At 36.6% G+C, this 18,280-nt stretch overlaps 1 protein-coding gene across 2 annotated transcripts in view; it reads right to left on the bottom strand.

Moving 5' to 3' along the window:
* MON2 (MON2 homolog, regulator of endosome-to-Golgi trafficking) overlaps window positions 1-18,280 on the bottom strand; it is a 71,815-nt gene that overhangs the window by 18,141 nt on the left and 35,394 nt on the right. For both annotated transcript variants that reach the window (XM_040061440.2, XM_040061443.2), the window contains exons 12-26: window positions 18,014-18,243; window positions 16,757-16,838; window positions 15,878-16,059; window positions 14,514-14,626; window positions 13,357-13,461; window positions 13,026-13,106; window positions 12,873-12,946; window positions 12,704-12,794; window positions 11,362-11,463; window positions 9,086-9,196; window positions 8,235-8,410; window positions 4,902-5,064; window positions 4,116-4,409; window positions 3,160-3,358; window positions 1,215-1,843 (exon numbers count right to left, since the gene is read on the bottom strand). In XM_040061440.2, coding sequence (XP_039917374.1) covers window positions 1,215-1,843; window positions 3,160-3,358; window positions 4,116-4,409; window positions 4,902-5,064; window positions 8,235-8,410; window positions 9,086-9,196; window positions 11,362-11,463; window positions 12,704-12,794; window positions 12,873-12,946; window positions 13,026-13,106; window positions 13,357-13,461; window positions 14,514-14,626; window positions 15,878-16,059; window positions 16,757-16,838; window positions 18,014-18,243 — 2,632 coding nt within the window. The remainder of the gene's footprint in view (window positions 1-1,214; window positions 1,844-3,159; window positions 3,359-4,115; window positions 4,410-4,901; window positions 5,065-8,234; window positions 8,411-9,085; window positions 9,197-11,361; window positions 11,464-12,703; window positions 12,795-12,872; window positions 12,947-13,025; window positions 13,107-13,356; window positions 13,462-14,513; window positions 14,627-15,877; window positions 16,060-16,756; window positions 16,839-18,013; window positions 18,244-18,280) is intronic.

Here is an 18,280-nt window from a genome sequence, read left to right as displayed (position 1 = left end):
TACCAACTTCTATCCAAGCAAACTGAATTAAAATTCAAACAAAATAATTCACGCCATAGCATTTCCATGGCAGGGATGGTTGGAATTAGAGGATATTTAAGGTTCCTTCTAACCCAAGCCTTTTTGTGATGATATTCTTATTTGTTAAAACCATCAACTAAAGGTATGGCTACAAGATAATGATTCTACCTTGCTAACGTTTGAGATTAATCAGCTCACACTAAGCAAAAGAGAAAACAAGACACTGAATTTCTGCTCATTTGGAGCCACCATGTGTTCTATGAGCTAAATGGGGCAGGATTCTGACAGCAGCAGGGAGGGGATCTATGGCCACATAGTTAAGCAAAGTAGTTGTAACATAAAAGCCCAAAGGGAACAAAGTCAGGTCATGTGCATATTTTAATTCTAGCATTTCCCAAGTAACTTGTTGCTTTTTTGGGAGAGGGAGTGTTTTTTAAAAGTAGTGCTTAATATAAATGCATGATTTCATTCATTATCAACTCTGTTTCTTTTGAAGAAATACATTTTGTGACTGAGCACTGAATTTTGGAAGAAGATATTTTACAACTGCAAAAAGAAAGAAGCAAGAAGTACTATGTTGTTGTTTTGGGTTTTTTTGGCTTCCAGAGAAAGAGCACCCTCATTTGTTGTTTATAGATTTATTTGCATGAAGGGTGCTCTTTGAGGATGAGTTCTACAGTAAGAATTTCTTACGCAGATATGCAGCATTTTCCTTAAAAACTGATTAATAAGAGGCATGAAAGCAGGTACTCTGCCAGAGAGCCTTCTATATTTTATGCTTTGTGTAAACTGTAAGTTCACATAATCACTGCTCTTTCTAGACTGTTTATGGCAGCACCTCGACATCATATGGAACACTGAGGAACTGTTCCTCCATTTCTATGTACAAACCTTCAGTATCAACATCAGTAGTACTTCAATATTAAATGGACAAGTAAATGGCTACAAACACAGCACAACGCTTAAGGTACTTCTACAGTCAAGCAAAAGCACATTTCATAAAGACTACACCATTCATTTCAATGCAGAGCATCTATTTTGCAGCAGGAACGGAGATCTGATTGTTATAATACAACACACTGTGCAATTATAAATAATTTTTAAAATCATGTTTAAATCACCACACTATAGTTCTATAGACAAGTCAGACACACTGTAGTTTACCTTTCACACTCTAGAAGTTGTAATCTTACCTTTTGTAAAACATCTAAAGCTGTAAGCACTGCTTCCTGTAAACTTGTCAAAACTGCTTCAGTGTAAGATGGAAGGATGAAAGGGGAAGCATCTGAACTGATTGGAACTGAAACAGCACCGTGCAAAATAACACCCAGCTTTTGGAGATCATCCATGCTGAAACCAGTTTTGATGTGTTGGTAAAGAGCTGGGAATATTTGAATTAAAGCTGTAAGAAAAGGCTGGCTGGGAATGAAAGTCAATTTATCACAAGTTATTGGAGGCCTTGTACTTTCTGATCCAATCCTATACCAGCTGTTCCAGGCTGCCCACCATAGATTCAAATCTTCAATCTCATCCGTTATTACAGGAAGTTCAGATCCATTGTATCTTCCTAGTCTTTCTCCTATGGAGTCAGTTCTCATGAATGATCTGCCAAGACTAGTGGCAGTTGTTGTCCCTACCACCAAAGGTACAGACACATTGATGGCAGGTGGTGTCTCAGGCTTCTCAGAGTCTCGAACAGGAGAAACAATTTGTAGGATCTCCTGGAAGCTTTTCAGAGCAGCCAAGGAAACTTCATTATTTTTGCTAAGTGCTGCTGACTGGATGTGATCAAGAAGAACATCCCAGGCTTGAGAAAAGTCTCCTATTTAAAAAAAGAGAGAGGAGGGGGGAAAAAAATCAATTTGGAACTTGCTTTCTATTCCCATTCCCACCTGCCCTGCCTCTCTAAAAGGCTGCTAATGTACTTATTACTCTAATGCACAGAAATTCCAAGAGATTAGGTGGCCACTTGAATGACTTTTATTCAGGTTCAACCATAACCTGAAAGAATGAATGTGACAGAGAAACATTTAAATATGAAAAATGAAACAATATACCTATCCTTCATGATAAATTTGCTAGCAAAAGATCCCATACCAGTAAAATACATTTTCTTCATTCAGTATAGTGAAACAGATTTGTCCTTATACATATCAGACACCTGTTGATGTCAAGAAGGGTTAAGCCCACACAAGGAATTAATGGTCAAATCTATACTCATGCAATGCATTTATAAAGAACTGATTTTAAAATGCTCTGATAATCATACTGTGGAAAGATTTCATTTGAGGCATTTGAGTTTTTCATTAAATTTAGCCTTAACCTTCCATTTTCAATATTACTAATTACAGGGTTTGAATAATTAAAGTAGTTCTATTTTTTTAATTCGGTTTTAACTCAAGTTTAATATAGCCTAAATTCTACCACATTTCTGCAAATGACTAATACACTTACTAGCTGTTAATATGTTGATACCTGTATCACAAATGACCAGTATGAAATACAACACAGCTTATATCCAGTTAATATACATTAATTGTATACTACAGGATGCTGAAGGTAGATTAAGCTAATGAGGACTTTTCTTTGTAAGCTATACATTCTCTATTCCTTTTGCACTTTTCCCTCGTAGAAATTACCAAGCTATTGCAAAATACTACTACATACAGGTGAACAATGTAAATGTTCAATACTCCACTGACTTTACAGGTCAGTTCTTACATTCTAAGAGAATTGTTAAATTTGACACTGATGGCCACAAAAGAGTTCCAGGCAAGCACTGCATTCCCTCAGACAGACAAAAGGAAAAGCATATTCTGACAAGAACAAAGTATGGACAAAGTATTATTGTTATCAGTCTACTATAATTTAAAGCTATTTAGCATCCAGAAATGGGACTGAATTGTGACTACTGAGATTTAATCTCAAGTACTGTGGCACAGAAGAGGAAATGTGTAGTTACAAATTTTGGCTCTATGGAGCATGAATTAATAACTCCATGATTTTCATAACATTTGAGATGACACAACAAAAAACATTTTTGAGCTAAGGTTAAGATTCTTGCCCAGTACTTAACTGGAAAGAACATACAAAAGCAGAAAGTTTATCACTGTGTATTTTAACAACTATAAATTTTACCTAGAGGTTGCAGTAAGTATCTCCTGGTGTTAAATATTCTTGCAACTCCAGCCAGTGTTAATACCCATGTCTCAGCCCACTGTTTCTCAGCTGTATCCCTTGAATGATGAATGAGAATGTTGCCTCCTCCTGATTCAATCTTCTCTTTGTCAGCTGTCGTAGAAGACTCTCGAACCCTATCCAACAGGTGAAATAAAACCTGTAATAGCCAGAAAAAAAGAGGAAAAATGCAACTTTTCAAATAACAGTTGTATTCATAGTAAACCAACAAAACCCAGTAAATTCTTTCATTATCCTTTCTGTCACTAAGTCACCCTGAAAATTCCCTTGCTATAAACAGTCTCCACAGCAGCCAAGATTAACAATCAGTCAGCTGATGTTAGTCAGTTGAGAAGGGCTGGAAACAGCACACTCAAACCCACAAGAACAGCATCAGCACCAAGAGGAGGCTAAAACTAGTGGATATCAGACAGGTACTACAGGTACTTCACAGGTACAACAGGCAGGCTCAAATATAGCCTAAAGTTTCCAATAAAGCACAACAAAAATGACTGTGACAGAATACAGCATTTGATAGATCCTCTTGAAAGATTCAAAACAGAATGCAAAGCAAGCCTCCATCTATTAAAAGCTCAACCCAGTCACATGACACTCGAACATCCCCATTTTCACACAAAAGTCATTCACTCTTGTAGGAAGTAAACCATCTTTTTATCAAACTCCTGAGTAAAAAAAAAAATAATTAGGATATTAAAATTATATTTTAGAAGAGGCTTTAAAAGCCAGAGAAGACAAAGTGTAAAAAACATTACCAAAACCCAAGAGATCAGATTTCTGCCACCTTATATTAGCTTTAATTATCTAAGTGATAACAGTTATTAAATGGGAAATGGTCAACGGTTACTAAAACGTAAAAGCTCTTTACAAAACCTTCAGAGGAAGCTTACACATCATACCTTCCATATTACTGTGTGCCACGTTGAATGCTGCAGTAATGTTCCATGAGCACCAATAGTAGAAAACAACGTCTGCCCAGCGCTCTTTCTAACTGCGGGTCGGGGATCCACGCACAGCTCTCCAAGTTTGGCATACAGGCACAACCAAAGACAGTCAAATGGTGATGCAGGATGAAAAGGTCTGTTCAGCATCACTCCCTTTTCTTCTGCCTGTTTCTGCAACACTGCTTCTTCTTTGTTTAGCTCCTTCTCAATTATTTCACCTCTTTGGAAAAAATAATCTGAAATATTCCACTAGAAAATAAGCAAGACATATGGTGTTGTACAATAAAAAGCGGGTAATGCGCTTAATGATCATTAAATAAATTGCCTCTTATTTTCACAAAGTATTTTGCAAAGTACCTCAAGATATTGATTACCCTACATTGGTGAAATAAGATCAGCAGAAATATTACAAGGTCCAAAAATTACTCTTCTTTCTCAGATTTTAGGTTCCCATTACAGGGGGCACGAAAAAAAAAAAAAGATTAAAAATAAGATACTGATGAACACGGTTACAACGCAATACTATTTCTTTTAGTAAGCCAAGATTCATGGAAGTTAAAGGTAAGATGTGCTCACCCAATTTTCCTATGATTCCAAATGACAGCATAGGAATTCATTAAAAACCCAAAAAGCTAGGTTGTGGCATTCATTTGTATAAATGACTACAGTTAAGTTTTCATTAAAAAAGAAAAGCAAAAATGAAAGCCAGAAGCAGCATCACTATTTAAATTAAAAACTCACCAGCAAACCAATTGAAGTTAAGCTAATATTTAGCTCTTGATTGTGAAGACCAAAGCTTCCTGCAACTTCAACAACTATCTGCAGACAAGTACATGGCATTGTAGGAAGGAAGTCAGTCACAACCAGCTGAAGACACTGGAATGCAGTCCGTATTAAGGACTCTCTTAAAAAAACAAAATAAAAACAAAGCACACACGCTCATTTCGCATTTCTTCGAGAGCACAGCAATATTTTGAATACAATATCTCAGGAGAGAGCATTATTGAATACAAAAATAAAAAATCAAATTAATATTTTTGAGAAGAATTTGCACCATTTTAAATGGGTTTCTTGAGATATAATTTTAAGTTGAAGCTTAAATTTCTGATGAAAACGTTTAGTCCATGTTCACTACCTAGTGGAGTTGAAGTTTAGATTTTCCAGTGGTCCTTAGCTAATTTTTTTTAGTGAAATCCATTTCTCTGTTTTAGAGTTCTAAGACTTGATCGTTCAAGTGTTGTGTTAGCCAGAACATTAGAAAAAGCCACAATGGACAGAAAAAGAACTTAATTTAAGCATGATAATCTTCCAAAGAGTAAGCTGTTCTGAAGAATTTCTTGCATCAGCAGTTACAAATTACTTCAAGTGTGCCAAACAGGTGGACAAAATTTGTTTTTATTTATTAGGAAAGATGCATGCTAACATAACTGTAGTCTTATTTGCTTCAATATCAGACAAAAACTTTTCAAAATATCTACCATTAAATAGATCCTTAATAATTACTTTGCCTTCAGAATTTGATTCTGAATATAAACATAAAAATATAGTACAGAAAAGGTTTGCAAGAAGGAGTTCTCAAGAAGCAGCAAGACCATTTACAACTAAAATCTTGTTTAGTGAGAGATAAAATGAAGGAATCAAAAGGAGTGGTGGAGTGTTGGTAACACAAAATAGGGAAGCTGCATTTAAATTTCACTGCGGGGTTTTATCGGTGTTTAATGTACAACAGAAATAATTTCAAAGCTTTGTAATACAGAAACTTGGTGTCCTTCAGGATATATACCCTGGGTAAAAAATTCAGACTATAGGTATGTCAGTTACCTGTTGCAGAATAACAAATGGATTTTTTTTTTTTTTTAATTAATCCAAAATCAAAATCAGTGGTGGGTCATTTCCACTGCATTGTATCAGCCAACACGATATAGAAACCAGAGGAACTTCACATGGACAGTAATGGCATAACTAATAATTCTCTAATATGATGAATACTGCACAGAAATATCCATCCTACCATGTAAGATCAAAGTATTTATCATTGCTATACTGATGGAGGATAGACTCACTCAATACTTTCCCCCATACTCATTACAGGAGTCTATAAAGTGAAACAGACCCAAAACTACTGCAGTTCCCCCTCCAGTACAAAGTTTCAGAGTTATGTGACTTTCAAGGACTCTAAGAGAAAAGAGAAGGAGGCAGGACATCAAAGTATAGTTCCACTACTCATTTTGAAGTACTGAGTTAATGGGAAAGTAACATGTCTTTCTAAACTTTAAGTGCAAGGCTACAAGAACAAATTCAGAAGAGTTTTTCCCAACTAAGGTCCCACACTACTATGTGTTTGAAAAAGGGTTTTAAAGTCCCTCATGCAAGTAGCAACAGTGATACCACTCTTGAAATTGTGGAACTGTCCTTGGTGTTATAGGTGACCACAAAAAGGTAACTATAAATGGAAGAAACTTAAGCTTAGTGAGAAATCTTAAGATTGTGTGGGGCTTTATCTATTTATCTATGCTTAAAATAAGCAGAGGCTTTCCACGGAAAACGTCTTCAAAGACAGGCTTCCTTTTGTTTGGCAGGCTAGTACTGTACAATCCAGAAGTGACCAAAGTATGGGTTCTGGCTACCAAAACAGCATTTTTTGTGTTTATAAAAGCCTGGAATGAAGTTCTCCAGGAGCGGAGGTAGATGGATTTCTGGAATCCAGGATGTTCACGGATCAGAGAGAAGAAACTTGTGAAGAAAGTCTGGAGGTCAGTAAGTTAATATTTGAAGTACAGTAATAGTATCTGCATCTTGTGCTCACAACTGTAACTTTGGTAAGAAATTAGGTTCTTTCTCAAGGAAAAGGAGGCATGCTTAATTTTTTCCTACTGTACTTAATATGATGTAGACAAACAGTGCTATGTGGTTGAAGTAGATTATTCCATATTCTTTGTAGGAGGAGACTAAAATATAACACCAGATGTTAGTAACATCTTGAGATATTGGCCAGTGAGATATGGGTTTGAGATTTAATGGGATATGAAGACTGTCTTGATTAGGAATTTGTGGTGGTTCTCATCCATCACTAACACCAGCGAAAATCAAAAGGCATGCAGGAACACATTGCACCCAGTGTGGAAACAACAACTACCAAAGGAAGCTTCATTACAAAAAAAGAGGATGCTCACAACCAAGAATGCCAAAATCCCGGGGAATTTCGGTAGGTACTACTGCCAGTGCAAACAATACTGGTTCAAGAGCAAAATCTCTCAAACACTTGAAAAGGCTTTAGGTTTTTTTATGACCAGAAGCTAAGATGGGACAAAAGGAGAGATATGCTAAGGAGAATTCTCCTGACACTAGATTGATATGATGACCTATCCTGCTGATCTTGACTAGCACCTAAAAAAACCAACAAATATGGTTTGAATGTGTGGGTATAATTCTTGGTGCTTACAGTTGCAAAGGCAGATGTTCAATTCACTGCCCATTTCAAAAATACTCCTTGCAACTTCATCTCTCACTTTCCCTTGTGGGAAGAGAATAAGTCCACCTCTGCTAGCAACAAAGTCAATTGCGTAAGTCAAGGGATTTGCCCATAGCCAGTAAATAATCTTCCATCCTTCTGCTACCAGCAACCATTTAGGTAGGAAGGCTTCAAGAAAAAGAGAGAGGGATCAGAAGAAAACACAGTAGAGACTACTGGAAGATTTAAGAAAAAAAAAAACCCACTAGATCAAGTGAGCAACAGCTGATACACTCAAAAGTATTGGCAAGCACCAGAGCTGTGTCCACCAGAAGGTCAAGATCAAATGAAATGGCATGCTGAGTACTCCTCAGTGTATACTGCATGCTGACTACTGGAGAACGTAGAGTGGAATAATATTCTGGACTATCAATTCAGTAAAATAAAGTGTGCTTCAAGAAGAATTAAAAAGTGTATTTTTGTTAAGTAAAATTTTTTCCCAAGCCAAAAATTACAATGAAACTATGATTGTTGAAGTGGCTATTAAACTACAAAAATATAAGCAGATTTTTTCCTACTGTTCTTAATTTACATGAGTTTAAAATTTTATTTCCACCACTTACCCCTGATCACTTTGGATTGCCCCCATGACTCCAAGCACCAATGGCCAACCAGGTCCCAAGCTGTCACCCTGACTCTGTAAAATCTGCAGCACACACTCCAACTGCTTGATCCTGATATCAGGATGACTAATATTTGACAGCTCCTTTAGTGGATTCAATAAAAGCAACTGCAGTCTCTAAAAATAAACAGTAAAGCATATTAAGGATGCTAACATTTAACTGATTCTTAAGTATTTTTATGTGTAAGTGAAAACATACAGTACAAATTAAAGACTCATTGAATTAATTCAGTAGCTGACTCACTAAATGCTCAAATTCAGACCATAAAGAGTCTGCAGAAAATCTACCTTCCTGGCTCCTGTTCTCCAGGTTCCTCAGGAAGCAGCTACAGATGCTTCTACAGTTGTATAAAAAGTGTCATGTAACTTTATGCTCAAGCGGCAGGGCTACACTCAGCTTCCTACTCAAGAGAGCTTGGAAAAAAATATCCAGTGAGTCTCAGTAAATATATTAGAATGTTTTACTAATCATGGATTGAACATCTGTAATTTAGAAAGTTAGGCAACACATTTTTTATCTGCCACAGCATCACATATATACTTCTAAACATTCTGGAACTGTTTTGCACTCATGAGAGTGACCCATAAATTGTTGTGTATTATGTTGGACATGGTATGCAAACATCACACTTTGTTAGGTATTTGAAAAATGAAACAGGATAGTTTATTAGAATGCATGTGGTGGTTCACAGTAGTTACATCTGATTGTCACAGCTACAGAATTTATATACTCAATAGTAAAGTTGCTTCATGAATGAAGAAAGAAAGCATCTGGTCTTAAACTTACTTTACCTGATTTTGAGATAATGGAGGATCATGTCTGAATGTCAGTCCTGCTTTAATGAGAGAAGTTAAAGCTTCTGCTCCCCATTCTCTCATTCTGGAGTTGGGATGCTGACAGACCTGAAAAAGCAGCAATGTTTTGTTTAAAGTCACTTTTATTTAACTAAAAAACATATGTAATACATTAAAAACTGGTATTTTAATTATATTAGAATGTACATACAATAGTATAAGAATGATACAATAAATCTCTACATGATAAAATTTGGTTTCATTGTAAAAAAAAGAAATTTATCTTTTGGATGGACATACCTTCTGAATAAGGAAGCAATAGGAAGCAGTGAAAGACACAGAAGGAAACATAATGAAAATTACATATATAATTCAAGTAAATAAATTTTCCCAAATGAATAAACTAACTGCTGATTCTGATAATTATTAATTAAAAAGCACCAAACAATCCTTCAATAAATGCCTAAGACTCTCAGGTATAACATAACCTAAAGCTACAAAATTGGAAGTTTATCACACTGCTTTATATAATCAAGTGAGGAATATGACAGCCATAGCCAACAAAGAAAGTGTCTTCTATACTCTCAAATACAAAAAGTAACTACATAGTGAAGATAAAATAAACCTCACCCTCCATTATTTTAAAAACTTGACAAAGCAATAGTGAGCATCTTTAAACTTGAGTTTCAAATGCATACCTTCATTTCTCTTTGTCTCTAAATTCTCTAAACCTAACAACTTTGCTACCTGCTTTTTTAGAATATAAATAATGAAAACATTGTGCATATTGATTTCTTAGACAGCTAGTAAGAACTGTGCTCTAATATATTACCCTCAAACTAATATGGGAAGTGTAGTTTCATTGACTGCTACATAATTATTCCCACCCACCCTTCTAGTGCTTGCTCTGATGGTGTGAGAACCCAGAATCAAGTCCAAAGCAGTATCTTAAAGGCTGATGTCTTTTATTTGTGGACCATTCTCTTATCAGCCACTAGCCAAACTGAAAAGGAGAACAATGTAAAAGAGCCAGTTTAATTTTTTTAAAAGCTGACAAGAAATAGCCACTCTCCTGATTTACTTACATTTTTAAAACTTTATATAAAATAAAAAGAGAGAATTTGAAGTACTTTGTGCTCTGATTCTGCACAGATAACTAGTTCCAGAATCAGGGAACGAGCTATTCCCTCAGATAGTGTTTAATTGAATTATAGCTGATGTTTTCTCCTTCCTTATTGTACCTCAACAACTTAGGTGTAAAAGGAAATAAGGCAGTACTTTGAAAGCCAATGAAAGGCTCTGCTCTTCCTACAAAACAGGGGCAGATTACCCACAATGCATGGATAACAGACAGACTGCTCCCTAGATGAAAACAGTCTCAAGATGCACATGTTCAACCTTATTGTCTTGTAGGGCAAAAAATAAACAAGAGAAAGAGATGGCTGCACTTTAAATCTAAACCCAGAAGTATCCAATTTTTTTCTCCTTCATAAAGCAATATGTGGCTTCCATAAATAGACATGGCCAATCCTTGATACTGGTTGAAACAATGTACTGGTGCTAAGGAACTGCCTGATACATTCTGAATTATGAGGAAGAAAAGCCTTCTCCTTTACCCACTCTAAAACAAACCCTGTTCTTACATTTTATTCTCCTATGTACTTGTGTGGAGAATTAAAACTACAGTTATATTCGATCACCTGCGTTTTAGTTTTCTGTTCAAAATGTAAGGGTTTTTTTTCCTTGATAAAGTATATGTTTCATGTTGAAGTTAAAATAGTAAAGAAATTGCAGTAGGATTATGATATTTTTACATGTGAACAGTATTCTCTTAAAGAAAGCATTCAGAAGTTAGCTTAAATATTTTAAAAAACCCAAACAAACAGCCTGCAAATCTCCTGGCTTAAGTTCTAGGAAGATTCATCTCAGAATCTTCCTAGATACTTGTACTGTGTGAAACAGTAAAACATGTTTGCACTACCTTAATTAGAACAAATATCTGAAGTATAATTACCTGATCTTTTTAAACGCTGCTGCGTCAAAACCATATAAAAACTGATGGCACCATAAAGACAAAGTTGTCAAGAGATATTAAGATATTGTAATTTAAATATATAATTTCACACCGTAAGGCATTCAAGTTGCAACAATAAAGTGCCTAAACCAAAATATATAATTACAATTTGAAAATCTCTTTTAAATTACACATTAAAAACGTATTTCCACAAGATCCAAAGTAAATTCTAGCATAAGTGATAAAAGCCATTAGTTACCTCCAGAAGATGACCAGTCAGAGGCCTCCAAAGAATCTCAATCCTGTGCATGTTAACTAGTCCTGTTTCCAGTAATTTAGCAACAGCAAAAAGCGACGGTTCCTTAATAAAACGGAATTCGAACACATGACTTTGGGGTAGCTGCGGTAAGGCGAGAGCATTTCCGCAGGGGATAATTTCCGAGCTGAGGCACACGCGTTGCACGGCTGCCGCGGCCGGGAACCTCCCGCGGCGAGCGCGGCGCCGCAGCAGCGGCCACACGGGGGCAGCAGCGTGGCGCAAACCAGAGCAACGACGGCGCCGCGAAAAGCGCCTCTGCGCAGCGCTCCCTCCAACCGGGCCCGAGCAGCCTCAGCTAGCCAACAGCCTTCTCCCCATCGCAACTTTCCAGCTTAAAATCATGTGTGAAACTATCTGGAATGTTTCATTGCATAATATCCTAATTCTCCGTCTTTCGTTTGCTTCGTAAATGCTTGGCAAGAATATGATACGTTTCCATTCATCAAATGCAGCTGCAAGTACTTGTGATAAGCTTCATTCGATTTTACTTTTTTATAAATCAACATATAGTCAAAATGACTGTTGCATTGAAATCGTTATCTCTTCCCATTTCTGCTGATTTCTTACTCTAACTTTCAACTGATTTTAAACACAAACTTTGCTTATTAAATTCATTCTCGGTTGCTGTAGTAGTAAAATATTGTAAAACGTGTCTGCCGCTTCCATTATCTCTGTGTAACAGATTAAGGATAAACTTTCAAAAATTCTCCTCTGGGATAATCTTATGACTAGGAGTATATATATTCAATCTTACTGACTAGGAGTATATATATTCAATCTTACCCAATCACAGGGTCTTCAACCTTTCTGGACTAAAGGTAGTTTACTGAAGCTGACATGAATACTAACTATGGTTTTCCCAAGTAAATATGACTTCTCAGGTTTTTAAATACCTATTTGTCAGGTTTCCTCTGAAGTAAGAGAAAATTGAAATGAAAATGAGCATCTTGCAGCACATACTGTGCTACTCAGCATCCCTAACCTCTGAAATTACAAGAGCTTTTAAAGTTTTCATCCACCCACGATCTTATTAATGGGAACGCATGACATTCCTTAACTAACAAAAAGCACAGGAACACAGTGAGGATGTTCAGAGACTCTAGTAACTGTATGAACCATTACAAAGAAGACAATCTCTGGTTCATATTTTATTTTTTAGTCTAGAGTATCACAGGTATTACTGATTTTAGTACTAGAAATAGTTAGCTTAAAGGAAAAATGTCCAAGTCTTCTGCCTATTTCATAAAAACATCTAAAAAAAAATAAACAACTCATTTTATACCTTATTGTTTCCATAGGCCATATCCATGGCTTCCAGAGACAAGGAGCAAAGGGCATTTATTAAGTGATGTAAAGACACATCATCAAGGTACCTGAAAAATAACGGCTATCAAAACACTGTCAAGTTTGATATACACATATTATTTTAATTACAAGATAAGGTTTCTTACTGTGAGTTTTCAAAAAGTTTTGAAATCATGCTGGATATAGACGGCAGATCAGTCATAACTGCTGTAGTCAGAACCTTGAAAAAAAAAGGAATGTCTTACAGATTGTAATAGAAAATACTACATAATCTTTAACTGAAAAACAATTATGCTTACTGTGCTTGGCCCTTCCACAGCTCTTCCAGGTTTTAATGCACCCCCAACACTAGGCTTCAGTCCCAGAATCCACACAAGATGCTGAAAAATACAAAAGGATCATTTTTCAGGCAGAGAAGAAATTAGCATGGTACTCAAGCTAACCACCAACCTTCCAGCCAAACAGAACTCAAGAGAAATGCTACAGTACTTATTCAAGGAAATCCACAGTACACAATGAGAAGACTCAAAGCTCCTTCTGTTGCTCACTGAGCAGCTGAAAACCAAATTATAGCAAAACACCAAGGCATAACAGCAAGTCATAAGGCATTTCCTGTGAAGGAAATATTACCTGAAGGGTAGCCAGGACAAGTTGCCATGATGTACCAAGAACAGCTCCATGGAAGTGAGCTAAGTTGAGTAATGTCCTCATACACTGGATATTTTTCGATGTCAGCTACAAAAAAAAAAGACAACAACCAAACAGCCATCCAATTTTTATCATTCCACAATGACAGGGTTTCTAGCAAACTTCCAATTTTTACTGAAGTGCTTTAAAATTACATTTTGTTTGCACTGGTGAAATATTTTTCAGAGAAGTAGTTCAGTATCTCTCCTTTTTCCCCCAGGCTTATCTTGGTGAGGCTGAATATGAGTACTTGAGTGCTGCATCCAGCTCTGAGGGCCCCAACACTGGAAGGACATCTATCTGTTGGAGGGCCACCAAGATGTTTAGAGGGGTGGAATACCCTTCCTATGAAGAAAGGCTAAGACAATTGAGATTGCTCAGCCTGGAAAAGAGAAGGCTTAGAGATGTCCTAATTGCAGCCTTCCAGTACCTGAAGGGAACGTTTAGGATAAACAGGGCAAGACAATTTACAAAACCACATAGTGACAGGACAAGGAGGAATGGGTTCAAATTGAAAGAGAACAGATTTTGGTATCAGGAAAGAAATCTTTACTGGGAGGCTGGCGAGGCACTGGAACAGGTTGCCCAGAGAAGTAGAGCCCCATCCCTGGCAGTGTTCAAGGTCGGATGGGGCTCTGAGAAGCTGGCCTAATGGAAGTGTCCCTGCACATGGCCAGTGGGTTGGAATGAGTTGATCTTTAAGGTCCTTTCCATCCCAAACCGTTCTGTGATTCTATGATTTTGATCACTGTCATCTCCTCCATTATTATCAGACAGCTTAACTGCACATCTCCACAAAATCAGTATATATTAAGTGAACCTTCACACAGAGACATGTAAGACAGCTGAGATCTAGAGTTTTCCAAATAGAATAGATAAGAACTTCTGAGCTAAAAGTCGGAAAAAAAAAAAAAAAAAAATTTCTTTGCAATTAGATAACTTTTCTGTTCAGGGCTGTTCCAAATTAAAGCCTTAGGACAATAGTTTGGCTGACCATTATTTGAAAGAATGCTGTGTAGGCTGTAGCCTGGTTTTGAGACACGTTGAGAAGCAGGAAGAAATAGTTAAGCAAAGTAAGATCACCTACAAGTTGTACTTACCATAACTGTTCCCTGTGGCTGAAGAGCTAAGGGTTGCCCTACTGCTACAACTTGCTGGTGAGACTCACTTGAGGGACTAATCATTTGAACATTCTGTCCCTGAATGGAATATGCTGGAGAAAAATTGAAAAGAGAAGGTTAAAAAAAAAATCTAAATTTAAAATCCAGTACTTACTTGTAGTATAAACCAACTTTTGGAAAACATACTCCAGAATTTTTTTTTACAGTATTAGCTTTAAACATACCTCACTTTGAGACCTTTAGGTATATTTAGATTACAGCATCATTGCCCTAGAGAGTTAAAGATCCAGAAATTACTCCCTGTTTCTAACTATTAGATATTGCTTGCAATACATTCATACATTTTGTGTCTAGACTGAAATATCTATGCTTAAGGTATGAGCATTAGACTGTCTCAACTCAGGTTTTGGTAGTAATTGTGTGTAAATGGTATCACTGTGTGCTATCATTGCACCAGTGCACTCAGAAAATGATGGTGTCATCAATGCTCTATCATGATATTCTTCCAATATGGGACTTCAGGACACCCGTTTTATAACTCACTTGTAAAAAGAAGAGCAACCTACATAAAATAACTGTGATTCCCTGCTTTGTTTCTCTAGATATCTGTGTAGTTCAGTCATGAGTACTTCTTCACAGACTTACAATCTAATAATAAACTTAGCCGGTACACTGGGCTGAAGTAAGGGTCCTCGCTCCCCGAGTAGGATTTTTGTTTTATATTAAGAGCCCTAATGTTAGATCCATCCATATATTTTTCAGGTAGTTACTTTTCTTAGGAAGTAATAATTCACCTTCAGAGTTGGAAACAGAGTACATCCTAAACCAGCATATATTATGAATTATAACATTCTCTCATGATATGGGATGCATCAATTCAGCTTTTTGTAGGCTGAAGAGAGCACAGAACTTGGATCTTCCACTTACTCATAAGCATTACCATGACTAGACAATTGTAGAAAAGACTGTAGTACATCACAAATGCAGGATGTTCTAGCCAAAGCTTTAGAATCCAAGTTGCCCAGAGACCTTTTCAGATTTTGAATGCCTTAATTACATATCCTGTCAGATCTTTACAATGGTAGACAGATCTCCTTAGAATCTGAACTTTTATCATACGTGAATCATTCAGGAAATTTTAGGTTGATCAGAATGATAGTCAGCAAATGCTGCAAGAGTAACCAATTCTTGAAAGCAGGTTATCAAGATGCTATCTGGGGATTCTAACTTACTTTTTTATAGCCATATACTACTGCTATGTGTCTTTGGAATCACATCCCCCAAAAAATTTGGTTTAGAGGACAATGTGAAAAAACACAATTAAGAAAAATGTATATATTTACATTTGCTGGACAGAGCTGCAGTTGTGCTGTTTAATACAGTAAGGGCATAGTGAGGAGGCAAAGATCCTTTGCAAATAGCAGTGATAAAGGCATCTCTCGATGTTACAAGACCCAGTCTTCCACAAAGTGCAGCCATGGTCAGTTCTGCTTTTAGAATATTTTCAGTGGCAGTTTCATCAGTGCTGAAAGAGTACACATTGTTCAGCAGGAGTTAATAGAGAGCAGGTAATCAGGCAGGTAACTAAAACTGAAAACCATAAGAATATAGACTTTAAACATTATAAATAAATATTGAAGAACAAGCATAAGCAATCAACAAAATCGTTCAGAACCACTTCCTACAAAATTGGACTTTATTTCTCAGTGACTTAGTAAATGAGGCTATGAGAAAATATTTAAAATTAATTTCAGAAAATGGTGTTTGATTACAAAAGGCTCTTTGAAGGAGTCAATTAATTTACCACAGTCACTTCCTAGTAAAAAGCTTTTCCACTTTAAAGATTAGACAGTACTAACAAGTACCAAGACATTACTTAGTCTCTTACTTGCAGTAATCAGGACATGGAATCACTTCAATATGTTGAAACATGCAAGCAAAGTAAAAAGAAATAAAGATAATTTAAATTGCTTAAATGCAATCCTTTGAAAATGCAATTAATTTTTCTGTATTGAAATACATTAAAGGTTGATGTTTGACTTCTGGAGACTTCTGTGTCATTTAGTCTTTCAGTCTAAGCCACAAACCTGACTGCTCAGATGCCATGAACAGCACTTACACTGACAATTGTCAATTCGACTGGTATCAAAATTCAGTTCAAAATACAGCTTGGAATATCAACTTAGAAAAATCAAGAGAAATGAAAGACCAGATCCAGATACCTTGCATCAAGTAGGAGGGACAGAGCTGCCAGAAGACCACACCAACAAGCGTTCACCATTTCTTCCCAGACAGCTCTACTAACTTAAAAGAAATAGATACTTTTTAATAGCAGAAATACAGCAGATCCCTTAATAACTTTCAACTGTATCACAAACAAAACGCTTGCTACTGTGTCTTTTGATGTGTGTTTTTGTATGCGTGTTTACTCAGCCAGGTATATGTGCATAGAGAAACACACTCTCACCAGTATTAAACAGCCTGCATTTAAAGTAGCATTTTGAAGGTAAAAAAAAAAAAAAGTCACCACGCAATGCTTTTTCTAAATAGCATCAAAAAACCCAATCAAAATCCAGCTTACCATGGTATATATCACTTTTTTGATCTTTGTCTATAAAAATAAACGTTCAGAAGTGCAAAAATATGGAAAAAGAAACTCACTGAAATTTTTCAGTGAAGTAAAAACACTTTCCCGTGATAAAAAAAAAAAAAAAAAAATTCTCCATAACTTTTTTGTTTCTTTCATTCAACAGGGAAAAATATATTGGTCTAGCAAACAGGTAGCTGCCCAGCCCATTTGCACACGTCCGTCTCTCCAGGGCCACGCCAAGCCCCTGGGCGGTGCCGGAGCTCTGCAGCACCACGGAGAGCTCCCCGCTCCCGGGGCAGCGCTCGGGACCAAGGCCTCCGCTTCCCCCCAGCCCCGTCCTTTCGGCAGCACGGCTGCCTCGGCTCAAACTTCAGTTGTACCGCTTTGGCCTTCTGGGGCACAAGCCAAACTCACTGTTCAAACACAAGTCTTTCTGTACATACAGACCTCTATACAGATTCATCCTATGTTCCACAAAGACAATCCTCACTTCACAGCACTTCTGCTTTTAAATAAATCCTTCCCTATATGCTACAATCTTGCTAAAAATTTCCCTATGTATTTTTTAATCTTGTTACTAGAAATATATTTTTCTTTTAACATGGTCATAACTCCATTTCAGTCAGTCAGATTGTCTCTTGTGACCTTAGATCTCAGTATTAAGTCAAAAGCAGAACACCAAGTCAAGTATCTTTTTAAATGGAACTGCTGTTCCATTAAAAAAAAAAAACACCCCCCCCAAAAAAAAAACCAAAAAAAAACCCCCACACTTCATTGAAAGTTCTATATATAAATAAGAAAAAACAAGTTTAAGCAAAAATAATGAAATTTTAAAATATGCTTTCTGTAGAACTGTTGCATTTCATATAGTGTTTGCATTTTCAAATACCTAGTTCTTTCTCTGATTGATCAGAAACAGACTGCAAATCTTGCTCTGATGACTGTGCTGGTAATGAAGTTGCCTCTGTTGCAGTTTGAATGACAGTTTCTGCCTCTCCCAACTCTCCTTCGATCATGGTAGTGATACCACGGACAAGATCCAACAAACAGTGAAATGCCACTGACATTGCATAGCCTTCAGGAATTGTAGGTGGCTCAACTTTGTCCAGCATCTCCAAACTAAAAAATTGAAAACATGACAAATGTGTAGCAATAC

This window comes from Hirundo rustica, chromosome 4 (genome assembly GCF_015227805.2).
Source record: "Hirundo rustica isolate bHirRus1 chromosome 4, bHirRus1.pri.v3, whole genome shotgun sequence".
Classification (NCBI taxonomy): domain Eukaryota; kingdom Metazoa; phylum Chordata; class Aves; order Passeriformes; family Hirundinidae; genus Hirundo; species Hirundo rustica.
The sequence above is the reverse complement of the archived record's forward strand: the minus strand, read 5'-3'. Positions and strand labels throughout refer to the sequence as shown.